At 34.0% G+C, this 13,471-nt stretch overlaps 2 protein-coding genes across 7 annotated transcripts in view; one reads left to right on the top strand and one right to left on the bottom strand.

The window, feature by feature from the left end:
* LOC123530121 (uncharacterized) overlaps positions 1–4,623 on the top strand; it is a 37,462-nt gene extending 32,839 nt beyond the window's left edge. The window contains exons 10-11 of one of the 2 annotated variants that reach the window (XM_045310831.2): positions 1,502–1,729; positions 2,848–4,623. In XM_045310831.2, the coding sequence (XP_045166766.2) occupies positions 1,502–1,704 (203 nt within the window). In that variant the 3' untranslated portion in view covers positions 1,705–1,729; positions 2,848–4,623. The remainder of the gene's footprint in view (positions 1–1,501; positions 1,730–2,847) is intronic. The other variant, XM_045310830.2, reaches the window with a different exon arrangement.
* Positions 1,233–7,740, bottom strand: LOC123530122 (protein HEXIM1-like). Of its 5 annotated transcripts, none has more exons than XM_045310834.2 (4): positions 6,968–7,740; positions 4,630–4,785; positions 2,818–2,907; positions 1,233–1,692 (listed from the first exon to the last, which is right to left on the bottom strand). In XM_045310834.2, the coding sequence occupies exons 1-2, from the start codon at positions 7,659–7,661 to the stop codon at positions 4,763–4,765; spliced, it is 717 nt and encodes a 238-aa protein (XP_045166769.2). In that variant the 5' UTR covers positions 7,662–7,740; the 3' UTR covers positions 1,233–1,692; positions 2,818–2,907; positions 4,630–4,762. The 5 variants fall into 5 exon arrangements, 4 of the variants coding, with proteins under 4 accessions (XP_045166769.2, XP_045166770.2, XP_045166771.2 ...); XM_045310835.2 differs by lacking the exon at positions 2,818–2,907 and adding an exon at positions 3,903–3,944; XM_045310836.2 differs by lacking the exon at positions 2,818–2,907 and adding an exon at positions 3,888–3,944.
* Positions 7,741–13,471: the final 5,731 nt, after the last annotated feature.

Raw genomic sequence — 13,471 nt, forward strand, 5'->3', positions numbered from 1 at the left:
ATATTCGAATTTGACATTCGTATTCGAATATTCGTCCGATTTTCGAATATACGACTATTCGTTCCCATCTCTGATTCAGTTTCATAAAGCTCGGGTCACAACTGGGACCTCTACAGTGTTCACAAGCTTTTCCTTTGATTTGACCAGATGACCAAGTTTCTGACCCCAAATGACCCAGATTCAAAGTGGATCTAGAGATCATCAAGACAAACATTCTGACCAAGTTTCATAAAGATTGAGTCACAACTGTGGCCTCTAGAGTGTTCACAAGCTTTTTCTTTGATCTGTCCTACTGACCTAGGTTTTGACCACACATGACCCAGTTTCAAACTTGACTTACAGATCACCAAGACAAACATTCTGACCAAGTTTTATAAATATTGGGTCACAACTGTGGCCTCTAGAATGTTCACAAGGCAAATATTAACGGACGACTGAAGACGCACGCCGGAAAATGACCGGTCACAATAGCTCACCTTTAGCACTTCGTGCTCTGGTGAGCTAAAAATGCATGTATACTGAAGTTATTGATTAGAAAAAAAATTACCTTAACCTTTAAGGGTTATTGGACTTGAATGCCACTCTTCATCTTTATATGGTGAATGTTCATACCATATTTGAAGTTATACAGCAGATAAGAAAAAAATGACCATAAATCCTAGACATATCAGTGCAAACTTGACCTTTGAGTTAGGGATCTGGATGTTGCCAGCAACAAGTCAACTTATTATAATGATTACTTGTGCCCAGCTATTTGAATATCCATGCATTCACTGAAAAAGTTAAGAGTGGACAAGAAAATTGACCTTAAATCTTTGACCTCTGTGACCTTGAAATTGGAGCTAGGGATCTGGATGTTGTATGCAATATGTTCTCTTCTTATTAGTTATTTGAATATTCATACATGCATAAAAAAGAAAAATGGCCTCAAATCTTTGACCTCAGATTGTGACCTTGACCTTAGAACTAGGGGTATGGATGTTGAATGTTTTGTGGTTACTCTCTTAATTTCAAATTCGACAATATACCACCAGTTATCAGCTGGACAAAACTTTGTGCACACACATATTCACATGTGGACAAATGGGTAACACTATGCATCCAATTTTAATGGTGGGGATAAAAAAAGTATAAAACTGTTAGCATTTTAAAGTCATGAGAGATAAAGTTGAAGTTCTTTCTATCTCCTATTCGGTTTTGTTTATAGTGTTCATTCAAAACAAAAACACAACTCAAAAGACAATCTTCTATTTATGATTGATCAACAATTTAATGCTGGGTTCATCCCAAGTTTTTCCATGTTATAAAACTGAGTTTGGAAACCAGTCTCATATGTACAGAATTAGATTCTTAAAACTGACCAATGAGAAAGGCCAAATAGACTGGTTTCCAAATTATATTTTAGAAACTTGAAGCCTGGTTCAGCTTTGTATACTAGTATTCATACATGTCCAACAAGAGTTATTCAAATTAGAATAAATTTTCTGAAAACTCCTTCTAGTTGGTGTGGGAGAGGAGGCCTTGAACAGTTTGCAAGATGTTGTTGATGTTTTGGAAGAGTCCATTCAACACTCAGAGGTAGTATCTAGCGCACAGACCACCCCAAGAAGCATACGATCTCGGACATCACAAATCCTCAGTGCTCAAGCATCACCAAGAAGTGTACGGTCCCAGGCTTCAAAAGCTTCAACCCTGAAAATGTAAGGTTGGACAATAATTTCTTTCCTTGGTATGTTCTATGTTGTATACATAATATATCTCCTACCTGTCCTGACTTTCAAAACTGACTATGACTTCTTTAGTATACTAGCCTTAACAGTATCCTTGTTTTGTATGGTCTTTCATTTTAACTTAAAATATTTTACTTCTACATGATTTCCTTGTGTTTAAGGAAGTATAAACTTACAAAAAGAGCGAAGTGAAGTGTCTTCATTATATTTTTCTTTCATTTGTTTTGGCAAAACATCATTGCAGTTGCAAGAGCTGGGCTCAGTAATTAAGGATGTAATTTTTGTTTACTAGAATCACCTTTTCCATCATGAGAGTACATAGTGTCACTATGTAAGAACATTTATATGATGATGTCCTTTTAAGTATATAGGAGACATTGGTTGAATTTGCTGTGTCTACAGTAGGTAAAGAATGAAGAAATTATGATGTTTCAGCAGAAAATGCCAACATGTGATAAAATGATAAAAGGCTTGACAGAACCTCACATTTTATTCCACTTGTTGAATTAATTTAGTATGAAAATACACTCGTGTAATAGCTAGCCTCTATATAGTAATAATACAAAAACTTCTTTTAAGGAGAGGCACAGATTCTCATGCTCTAGCTGTTTCTCATTAGTCAAAATCTAAACTATTTTGTGTCTCATAATTATTTGGGGCCTCCATGGCTGAGTGGTTAAGGTTGCTGACTTCAAAACATTTGCACCTCACCGATGTGGGTTTGAGCCTCACTCAGGTTGTTCAATACTTCATGTGAGGAAGCCATCCAGCTGGCTTACGGAAGGTCGGTGGTTCTACCCAGGTACCCGCTCGTGATGAAATGATGCGCAGAGGAGCACCTGGGGTCTTCCTCCACCATCAAAGCTGGAAAGTCGCCATATGACTAAATTGTGTTGGTGTGATGTTAAACCCAGCAAAAAACATAAATATTTATCAAGTATCTGAACTACAGTTTGACACCATACTTATAAGGTTACATTCAAGTGCTATGTTTAGTTGCTGTTTGATCAAGGGAAATCATTTGTCAATTTATATTAAAGTGGATTCTCAACTTAAGCTGATCTGAATGAAACAAACAAAAATGTACCTAATGTTTTTTTCTTCTTATTTCTTCCAGGGACAGTGAACATTGATTTGTGTGACAGCACCATGGTAATAAACATTTAAAACTGGACATCTGTGATAAGAGAAATTGTGGAAAGTCTGTACAGTTCATACCATGAACAGGAAGGATATATATGTGCTGTACTTTCAGATAATATAAAGGTCCTTGTTTAAGAATGTTAAATATGTGTGCATGAACACTTAACTCAGTATGTGATAAGGAGATATACAAGTTCAGGAAGTGAAACTAGAAACCACCGACTGTGTGTGAAGGAAGTGGTTTTGCAAGGCAATAGGAGTGCACCAATAGAAATAAATGGATAATTCTTATATTGTGTCCCTGCACTGTCCATTTACAATGAAGATATGTTTTAGATTTGATGCGAACCAATAAAAAAGCAAGATAGAGCATATTTAATAAATTTCTGCACAGTTTCTGATTGCCAATCTATATAAGAAAAACTGATCTTGTAAAGGAATTTCCAATGGAAAAAAAGTAGTTAATACTGTCTTTCAGAAGTTTACAACACATTTATGACACCATTCTTCTGTGTATGCAGGAACAGTTAAACATTGACCGAAACAGATTGCTTATATATCTTAAAGCAGCATGCCTCCAGATTTGGCTAAAAAAAATAATCTTTCTTTCAAATTGAAGTTTGGTCATATTATGAACATTAGAATATGAATTTTTTTTTCTAAAATATTTTAAAAGTTCCAAATCAAGAAAAAAAGATGACCACGTCTGGAATCGAACCCCGTACCACCGCGGCAATAAAATCATTTTCCCATCGTCGTAACCATTAGCGCTATAGCTGAAGTAGTGATTAATGACTTCAAAATATAGATATTTATAATCAAGACAGTTTCATCGTAAAAAGTAGTAAAAACAGCAAATTCTCGTGTTTCCGTAACATAAAGTTTGTCAGTAATTAAGTTTTAAAGTCTTCTTAAGAAATATAGCATTTATTTCAAGATATCTAAAAAAAAAAATATTTTTTTGTTGTCAAACGATCTGGAGGCATGCCACTTTAAACAGGAACACCTTCATACTTCAGAAAGTAAAACCTGATTCAGTGAGTTCTTTTTCTATCCCATGTAATCTGTAGTCTAAAATAACCTTTTCATTGTTTTTATATGTTGATATAGAATTTATCTATACTCTATACAGACAAACTTCAACCTGCCATAGCAGCCACACTTTAACTTTGCAAACACTTCCCTCCAGCAGCCTGTTTTGCTGACTTCAAAAATACAGGTTTGACTGTTTCTTATTTATAGGATATCAAACAAATAATGTCGGTTTATGATAATGTTTTTTTTTTTATTTTATCATGTTTATAGATACTGCAATAAACAAAAAAAGTTAACTAAGTAAAAATACATGGACAGACTGAAACTAAATGGTTGTAACAAACAGATTTGCGATATAACCGATTATATCAACTTTTGTTCTGCCTGTATTAGTTGTATTTCAATATAAAGGGAAGTAATTTACTGACTTTTTAACTTTCAAGAAACAATTCAGCTACCATGATGACATTTATATCAATGTATTTCTTGTAGAATTTTATTCTGTGGTGTATTTACTCATTATGGACAGTTTCATTTGACAAGTATTAGTGTTTTTACATAAACAAGCAGCATTTTTTTCACCCAGGCTGTGTATAAAGTATGCACTTATATTTGTAAAATGTTAATGAGAAAACAGCTCATTGCAAGCTGGGACTGCAGTCAAAGTCTTATTTATATTTTAAAGACTGCTATTTAATAAAACTATACAAAGAAATTTTACCTCTTCTCATTTATCCCGAGTGTCCCGTAAGAATTGACAGTTTAGTCAACCTCCCGGCTCAGCTGTTGGCAGCAGATGGCTGGAAATTATACTTTCTGGCATGAGAAGTTAGACTTCCGTAAGGGCTGGGAAGTCAGACTTGAGCCAGGATATAGACTGAAATGGAAAGTCACTTGTATAGAGACTTTTCAAACAAATCATACCATGGGCAAACTTTATACTGTGAAATCATTTCATTTCATGGAACTAAAACTTCAAATGTAAATAAATAACAATTGCACCTGTTTCTTGGGACTTAAATTTATTTTATGAGTTGATCGAACCATGGAATTTGTGATAATTAGCCTCACATGAATATCTATGATTTCACAGTATATAAAAACAGGTTGACAAAGAAATAACCAGTCCATTGTATACAACAGGGCCTCCTCTGCCATTCGCCTATGTAGAATTTTATTTTATCAAAATGTGGCCAAATTTCAGCAATTAAACTTCAATTTGGCAGTTTCTCTGCCCAGTGGAGGCCCTGCGTATGGTCAAGATTTCATATCTGAATATCTAGGATTTTTTTTTGTTTTCCAGTTTCTGTAAAAGTCTTTTTATCAACCTAATCGAGGATTGAATGCAATAATGTCATCTTTCTTTATTTAATACAAGTTACAATGTTCAGTATGCATTCAACCCTTGTAGTTCTGTTGTTGGAAAATTTTGTTACTATTCAATAATGTTTCAGCTGATGCTAGTACAGAAGTAGTAATTTTGCATATACTGAAATCTAAACTCCCTTGAACAAACAAGCTACCAGATACGATAATCAGGTTGTGCAATGTTTTAATGGGGTTCAGACAGATACTTCTGTATTCACATATTAAGTCCAAAGAAAAAAATGAAAATACTCAGGATGGTAAATAAAGCTAAAGCAGTTTGGAAACATTGCATCACCTATAATAGATCAGACTTGGTGTAAGAATAAAATACATCAAATATTTGTTGTCATTCGAAATTTCATGAAAGATGTATAATGCAATCAGGCTTTGTTTCTGTATGAAAAAAAAGACATAAAAACTTTTTAGTTTCTAAACAAAACAACATCATGAAAAATACTATAACAACTTAACTTTGTACTTGGATTTCTATATCCTATATTCACAAGTTATCAAATGAATTTTCAATATAAGTCCTAATAATGAAACTAAAAGAAAATATGTAAGAGATGTATACTACTTATCAGTTGCACAATGCTTCATTTTTGGACAATTTTCTGAATTATATAAAATGCAATTTTGAGGTCTGTCACATTCTTAGAGTAATATCTTAATGTTGAGAACGTAAACATTTCAAGGAAAACTAATTGTGGAAAGATACACTTTTTCCAATCTCCAATTTTAAAAAGTCACAAAAAAATGAAAAATGCACATAAAACTGTTTTATAAATAAATAAAAAAACAGAGATGCATGCAGCCTGGTAGAGTGTAATGATGCACTTATATTGCCATGTACAGAGCTAGTTTAATAGTGACGTGGTAGATTGCCTGACTTGATAGGTTTTAAATTTAAAAGGTTCCTTGTTAGTGTCTTGGTCAGGGCTGAAATGTTTACAGTGTGTTGCATGTACAGATACTGACAAGTTAAAAATCAGACAAATGTTGGATGCTCTTCATAAATAAAACAACATCATTGTTGTTTTTCTCATCCTCTGTGTCTGTTTATAATCAGCCATGTGTGTGTAATTTAGTGAGTTTTTTTAAAATGGATAGAAATCATAAAATGAATAATATTTATGACATTGCTTTAATTCTTTGCAATTTTGAAAAGTTTTTTAACAAGTATTGTTCTAAAAGCATGTTATATTTCAGAAAAGTTTTTATTTGCAGATACAAGAAATGCCTTTTATGTATGTTTTGCTTTGATGAATTTTATTCTTACACATAGCCAAGAGAGATTTACAAAAAAAATGAATCAACAATTTCTTTTTATTTATTTAAGATTTTACATTTTTCTTTTATTAAATGATATATTACACAAGACATTTCACACATTGAGATGTTTTATCTTACAACTAATTGAAGCTTTTATGGTCAGACAAAAATCCTGTTCCATATAAATAAGAAGTCTCTTAACTAACTAAAAAAACTTTAGTCTGAAATTTACAGAGAGACTATGTAAAACTGTCGAGTTTTCTGAGCCACCGTGTAATTTTATTACATAAATGGACCATTAATGGTCACTTTTTAAACACATAAAGATCATATTTTAAGTACTGTTTGATGGTTTCAATTAAAAAAATATGTTTCTTTTGTAGTTTATGACAATAATTTTCTTAAAAGCGCATTTTCACTTTTTAATGTCGAGTTTTCCTCCTTAAGTTGTCCAATCTTCGTCTTCAGATCATCCTGTCTGCTTTCTTGTGCATCACTTTCCAGTCTGTTCATTTTTTCTTCAAGTTCAAACATTCTTTGTATTATTGTGTATTTTGGTAATCTAGAAAGTTCTCTTCTAGTACATGAGCTAACCAAGCCAGGGTCAGAACATTTAATGTGATGTGAATGCAAATCTTTCTCAAATTCCTGTCCAATGAAATCAGCAGTATCTTCAAAGTCAATGGGCATATATTCAAACTCTCCATCACTGTCTTTTGATTTCTCATTTTCATCATCATAAAATGACAGGCTTGTATAGTCTTGTATTTCTGGTAAAAGTCCATGAAAAACTGGTGACTGGTTATACTGTAGAACATAATCAAAATCTATCTGATCATGTCCCCTGTCTTCTATTAAGAACTGCGTAGAATTCATTGGCGCTTTGGGGCTTGATGGTCTAATAAATTTGCTATTTCGCTGCCCTCGATAAGTATATGGATTATGAGTAGGAAACGTACTAAAAACGTCATAGTTATTACCTGGTGACTTCCGCATTCGATTTTTCTTTCCACGTCGAGTTTTCTTTCTCTTCAATGTTTCTGCCATTTTTGTATCCAATATTTCTGTGTTTTTAAGTCCAGTAACAATTTTTTTCGTATCCATAACAAACATTACACTTAGAAATAGCCCTGTCTCCTTCTATACGTGTCGTGTTATGTCGCAACAACCACGTTTTTTTTTGTTTATATATAACGCGGTCATGTGACCGAAACGTCACACTACGTTCGGCAAACGAATCTGACTGGTTCTCGTTTAATTCGTGTCAAGACGTGTTTTACCAATATTTTACGAATTAAACGAATTCTTTACGTACTAAAGAAATTATGTCCGAGACAATTTAACGCCTTATTTAGCTTTCATATAGGTACAAGTATGTTATCAGATCTATATAAGTGAATGGGCGTGACCGTTTCTTGTGCTCAAATTCATCGGTTCCAATTCATCCTATGCTCTATACTGGTCCAGTGCCTAAATCCGGACACTTTTGGTGGGTTTTTGACAGTAATTTTGCATTATGAAACCACACGTGCATAAAATTTTAACTGTATAATGTTAGGTTCTTTATAAATCTCTTTGCAAAACAACAAAATCGTATATTGCTGATTTCATCATAAAAATGTCATCCAAATTGGGCCAGTAAAAGCTGTCAAAATTGACCTTCAGAGTGCTCAAATATTCGGACACTATTTGGGTATAAAATGCAACGAATATGTGCACCCAAAAATAACAATAAACACGACTTCGTTTAAAATAAAGCAGTCAAATACAGTCCTGTAAATATATACAAATATCTCCGTTCGAATAAAATTTTATTACCTGTTCATCACGTGTTCATATGGACTAAGTTCTAACTTTATATAATTGACAAATATTACAATAATATAATAAAATTTATCTGAGCAAAAATTAATGTTTAAAATTATTCTTTCTTACATGTTTATTCTGTCGCTGTCGTTATACATTTTGACACAACTACGGGGATTATTATAATGACACTTCGCCGATTTATCTAATGAATTGCTTCCCTTGTCTGCAAAATGCTGGCATTTTTTCTCAATTGAATTAATTGATATATAACAGAAATTGGTTAAATATGTTAAATAAATACTGAGGGTAGTACAGAATTCTAAAACATGTTTTTACATCAGTTTCGATCAGCAAACAAAAAGAGTCGTCTGCAATAGGCAGAATATTTTTCCTATTTAGTAAGTACCTCTTCGCACCTCAAATAACTGGCGCGCGCTGTATGACGTCATCCCCCAACACACACAATGTTTACTTTATGCGGTGCGGATATTTGAAGGTAGTTTTCTCTGGAAAAGCTTACATTCGTACACTGTTGCTGACAGCTGGCCATCAAATTTTTCGTTTGCGTCGATTCTGTTCATTTCAGTAAAAAAATCATGATCGTAAAGCATTTTTAAACGGTGTCGAATAATTAAGAACTGTCCGGATTTAGGCACTGAACCAGTAAGCCTTACTCATTTGGCTTATCGTATCTGCATTTTACTGTAAGAGAAAACGAAGACATTAAAAAATTCAAAAAAGTCGTAATATATTGGTCAGACTTACTTGCTTTAAGGTAGTTCTGCACGTTTGGATCGAAACTGTTTCTACAATGTAGAATTTGATTAAACTCTGATTTTTCAAAACTTTAAAATATACCTAGAAAATTCAGAAAATAAAAAAGATATAGTCGTGTGCTTGATTTTTTGCTAGACTGATTTGAAAAATAAGGACCTCACACAGTATTTCATAATGGGAGTCTATGGGAAAATCAAACTTTCATAACATTTTCGTGAATAGAAATTTTTCTCCAATGTAGATTTTGATGAAGCTTCTCACAGTTGTAAATAAAGACATGGTCTATAATTTGATGAAATAAAATGTATAGGTCCGTGCGCTTATTTTTGAGATATTTGACCATGATTAAAATAAACTGGACATTTCACACTAATTTTAGGACATTATTTTGAACTATTTAACATGTGATATCCAGTCCAGTCTTTATTCTATGTTTTCCGGAAGAAAAGACGTTACGCCATCACTTCAGGTTTATCAAACATGCAGAACTACCTTAATAAATAAAACATTAATATTCATGTAGAAACTTCAAATATGTGTTGAATATTACTCATAATTTTAAATAAGACACTTAAATATTCGAAAATATGGAGTGACAGGTGCGAGGAGGTATCTACCCTGACACCGGTTTCAGTACACACCAGACTGCCGATAACACTAAATTGCAGAAACAAAACAAAACATACATTCATAAAATGTCAGCAACAAGGGCGGATCCAGCCACCCCACCCCCCTCCGCCTAAAATCGCAGGAGCATAGGTAATTTGTCTTTTGTTCTGGATGAAAAAGTGCAAAAATGCATTTTTCTCGATCGCTACGCTCGCATACGTAATTTATCTCTTGTTCTGAGTTAAAAATATAAAATATGCACATTTTTCTCGCTCGCTACGCTCGCATAGGAAATTATTTTTTGTTCTGGGTGAATAATATAGAATATGCATTTTTCTCCCTCGCTACGGTCGCAAAATAAAACCCTAACAAAGTTTGCATTAGCTTCTATAACGCCCTTTACCATTACTATGTTAATAGCCTTTGGTAACCCCTCCCCATAAAAATCCTTAGAAATCGGGCTTAGAAATTCCATTTCGAGATACTTATGCAAGAAATAGTCTGACAAATCATAAAACATGGACTATAATTGGCATGTTATTTGGGTTATGTCACAAAACCTGTCCTTTTTCAACACCAAATAAAGTACCTCAGAACGCCCAGAATGCACCAGATGGATCCATTGTTTTCAAAATTTTCCGGGGGGGGGGGGAGGGAGGGGGGATGCCCCCGTACCCCCAGTCTCTCTACTACAAATATTTTGCCCCAGCCACCCCATCCAACACCAAATCATGTATCCTCCCCAGAGCAAGGAAAGTTTATGCTTTAATGTCAACATAAATTCATTATCAGAGATGTAATCATTACAAATACTTTGCACATGTACCAGAGAATGTTCCCAACGGATTTCATTGGGGATTTGGCCAAACAGAAATATGCAGAATAAGTCTTGATGTGACGGGACAGCGACAGTCAAAAGTTATCACGCTGTCCCGAAACGTCCTATTATTTGGACTACCTATGCTCGCATGCACCTGACTGAGTACGCACGTTCATTTTACTTACGTGCTTTTGTTTGGATACAGCTTTAAAAGAACATTTGTATGAAATAAAATCTTCAACAGCTTTTATAAAAATATGTAGCTCTAAAAATTACGAAAGTTTGAACTACATGGAAGCCAGTGTGTGTGGTCCTTGCGCATAAAACAATTTTAGCTATTTTCTACTATTACACATTTCAATCAATATATGTTAATACTAATACTTCTCTCGTTTTTGAATATTCTTTCTCTAAAAACCATTGATAAAAGATATAAAATAAAAGATCCTTTGGTATCATAGAACGCAGCCAAGCTAGATTAATAGTAGACTTGTTTTAACTGAGTCTGTTTGTGAGAGGATACTAGTGAAATTTGCAACAACCCTCCTACCACTAGCTGGCACCAGCTTTTAACAATGGACTGACGCGAAAATAAAACAACACTGAGTCCAAGTACAGAAAACTTTTTAAACCATTTTCCAGTAAAATCCATCAAAATATACAGTTCTTTGTTTTGATCAAGTATAATCATTCATTTTCTAAAAACACAACTTGTATGCGTAAGCGTGGTAGTAAAATGAATAAAATATTTTTGCGTAATTCCATATTTTTAAAATTCAGATACGTTATTAACAACATGTCCATCTAACTATGCTTAATTTCAAAATAATATTTCAGATATTTATAGGTTATTGTATTTGTATCGAGAAATATGCGCGAGTTTTGCAGCGGAAATACTGCGCGACTTTAGGAGCGCAATATCATTCCATAAGAGAACGAGTGCATATTTCTCGTGCAAATCTGGAGCAATGATATATTTCTATCTTCTTCCCAGTGCAATTCTAATAATCTTTTTAGCTCACCTGATCAATGCTCAGGTGAGTTTTTGTGATCGCTCGATGTCCGGCGTCCGTCGTCTATCTGTCGTCTGCCTGTCGTCTGTCAACATTTAGCTTGTGTATGCGATAGAGGCTGTATTTTTCAACTGATCTTAATGAAATTTGGTCAGAATTATTACCTTGATAAAATCTAGGCTGAATTCGAAAATGGGTCATCTGGGGTCAAAAACTAGGTCACTAGGTCAGATCAAAGAAAACCTTGTGTATGCCATAGAGGCTGTATTTTTCAATTAGTCTTCATGAATTTTGGTTAGAATGATTACCTTTATAAGATCTAGGCCGAGTTCGAAAATGGGTTATCTGGTTTGAAAAGCTAGGTCACTAGGTCAAATCAAAGAAAAACCTTGTGTATACGATAGAGACTGTATTTTTCAATTAGTGTTCATAAATTTTGGTCAGAATGATTACCTTGATGAAGTCTAGGCCGAGTTCGAAAATGGGTCATCTGGGGTCAAAAACTAGGTCACTAGGTCAGATCAAAGAAAAACATTGTGTTTACGATAGAGACTGTATTTTTCAATTAGTCTTCATAAATTTTGGTCAGAATGATTACCTTGATGAAGCCTAGGCCGAGATCGAAAGGTCATCATGGGGTCAAAAACTAGGTCCTAGTCAATCAGATAAAACCTTGTTATGTCAAGAGGTGTATTTTTTAATTAATATTCCTTGCATCTTGGTCAAAATGAATGACTTGATGTAATCTAGGTCAAGTTTGAATATGGGTCATCTGGGGTCAAAAAGTAGGTCACTAGCTCAAATCAATGGAAAACCTTGTGTATGCGATAGAGGCTGTATTTTTCAATTGATCTTCATGACATAAAGTCAGAATGATTGCCTTGATAAAGTCTAGATAGAATTTGAATATGGGTCTTCTAGAACCAAAAAGTAGGTCACTAGGTTAAATCAAAGAAAAACCTCGTGTATGCGATAGAGGCTGTATTTTTCAACTGATCTTCATGAAATTTTATCAGAATGATAGCCTTGATAAAATCTAGGTCAAATTCGAATATGGGTCATCTTGGTTTAAAAACTAGGTCACTAGGTCAAATCAAGGAAAAAACTTGTGTTTGCAATAGGGGCTGCATTTTACACTTAATTTTCATAAATTTGGTCAGATTGGTTGCCTTGATGAAATCTAGGTCAAGTTCGAATATGGGTAGTCTGGGGTCGAACACTAGGTCACTAGGTCAAATCAAAGAAAAACCTTGTGTATGCGATAGAGGCTGTATTATTCAATTGATGTTCATGAAATTTGATAAGAATGATAGCCTTGATGAAATCTAGGTAAAGTTCGAATATGGGTCATCTGGGGTCAAACACTAGGTCACTAGGTCAAATCAAAGAAAATACTTGTTTATACTCACGATTTTTGCTCCAATTTTAATGATAATTTGTCAGAATATTTATTACCATGAAATCACTAGGTCAAACATGTTTACACTGTTATGGTGTGTATCTCAGGTAAGCGACCTAGGGCCATCTTGGGCTTCTTGTTATTACATGCACGTACGACACTTATTATTGTTATATAAATGATATAAATTTGTTCTTTAGCCTGAGTAAAATTGAAAATATCGTCGTTTAAGAACTTTTAAACGCAGCGACATGTATGAAACTGACGTCACGCACCCGATCGTCCATATGGAAATATATTGACGTCTTAGGTTCCAGTGTAACTTAACCCAAATTGAGTATGTAATACGTTGGTTATCGGTTTTCCTCAGTATATATACATGTACTTTATTCTAATTGTCTTACCCAAAGAACTAGTAACATATTATGTAATATTATTTTTTTTTGCCTTGTCACATACTAGTACACGTGCGCCTTTTCCCGACATATCATGACCT

Source organism: Mercenaria mercenaria, chromosome 13 (assembly GCF_021730395.1).
Source record: "Mercenaria mercenaria strain notata chromosome 13, MADL_Memer_1, whole genome shotgun sequence".
Classification (NCBI taxonomy): domain Eukaryota; kingdom Metazoa; phylum Mollusca; class Bivalvia; order Venerida; family Veneridae; genus Mercenaria; species Mercenaria mercenaria.

Coding starts and splice junctions, on each gene's coding strand:
- LOC123530122 (XM_045310834.2), bottom strand. CDS start 7,661: ATGTTTGTTATGGATACGAAAAAAATTGTTACTGGACTTAAAAACACA. Junction 4,786..6,967: donor GGAAAACTCGACATTAAAAA/GTGAAAATGCGC, acceptor TTTCCATTTCAG/TCTATATCCTGGCTCAAGTC.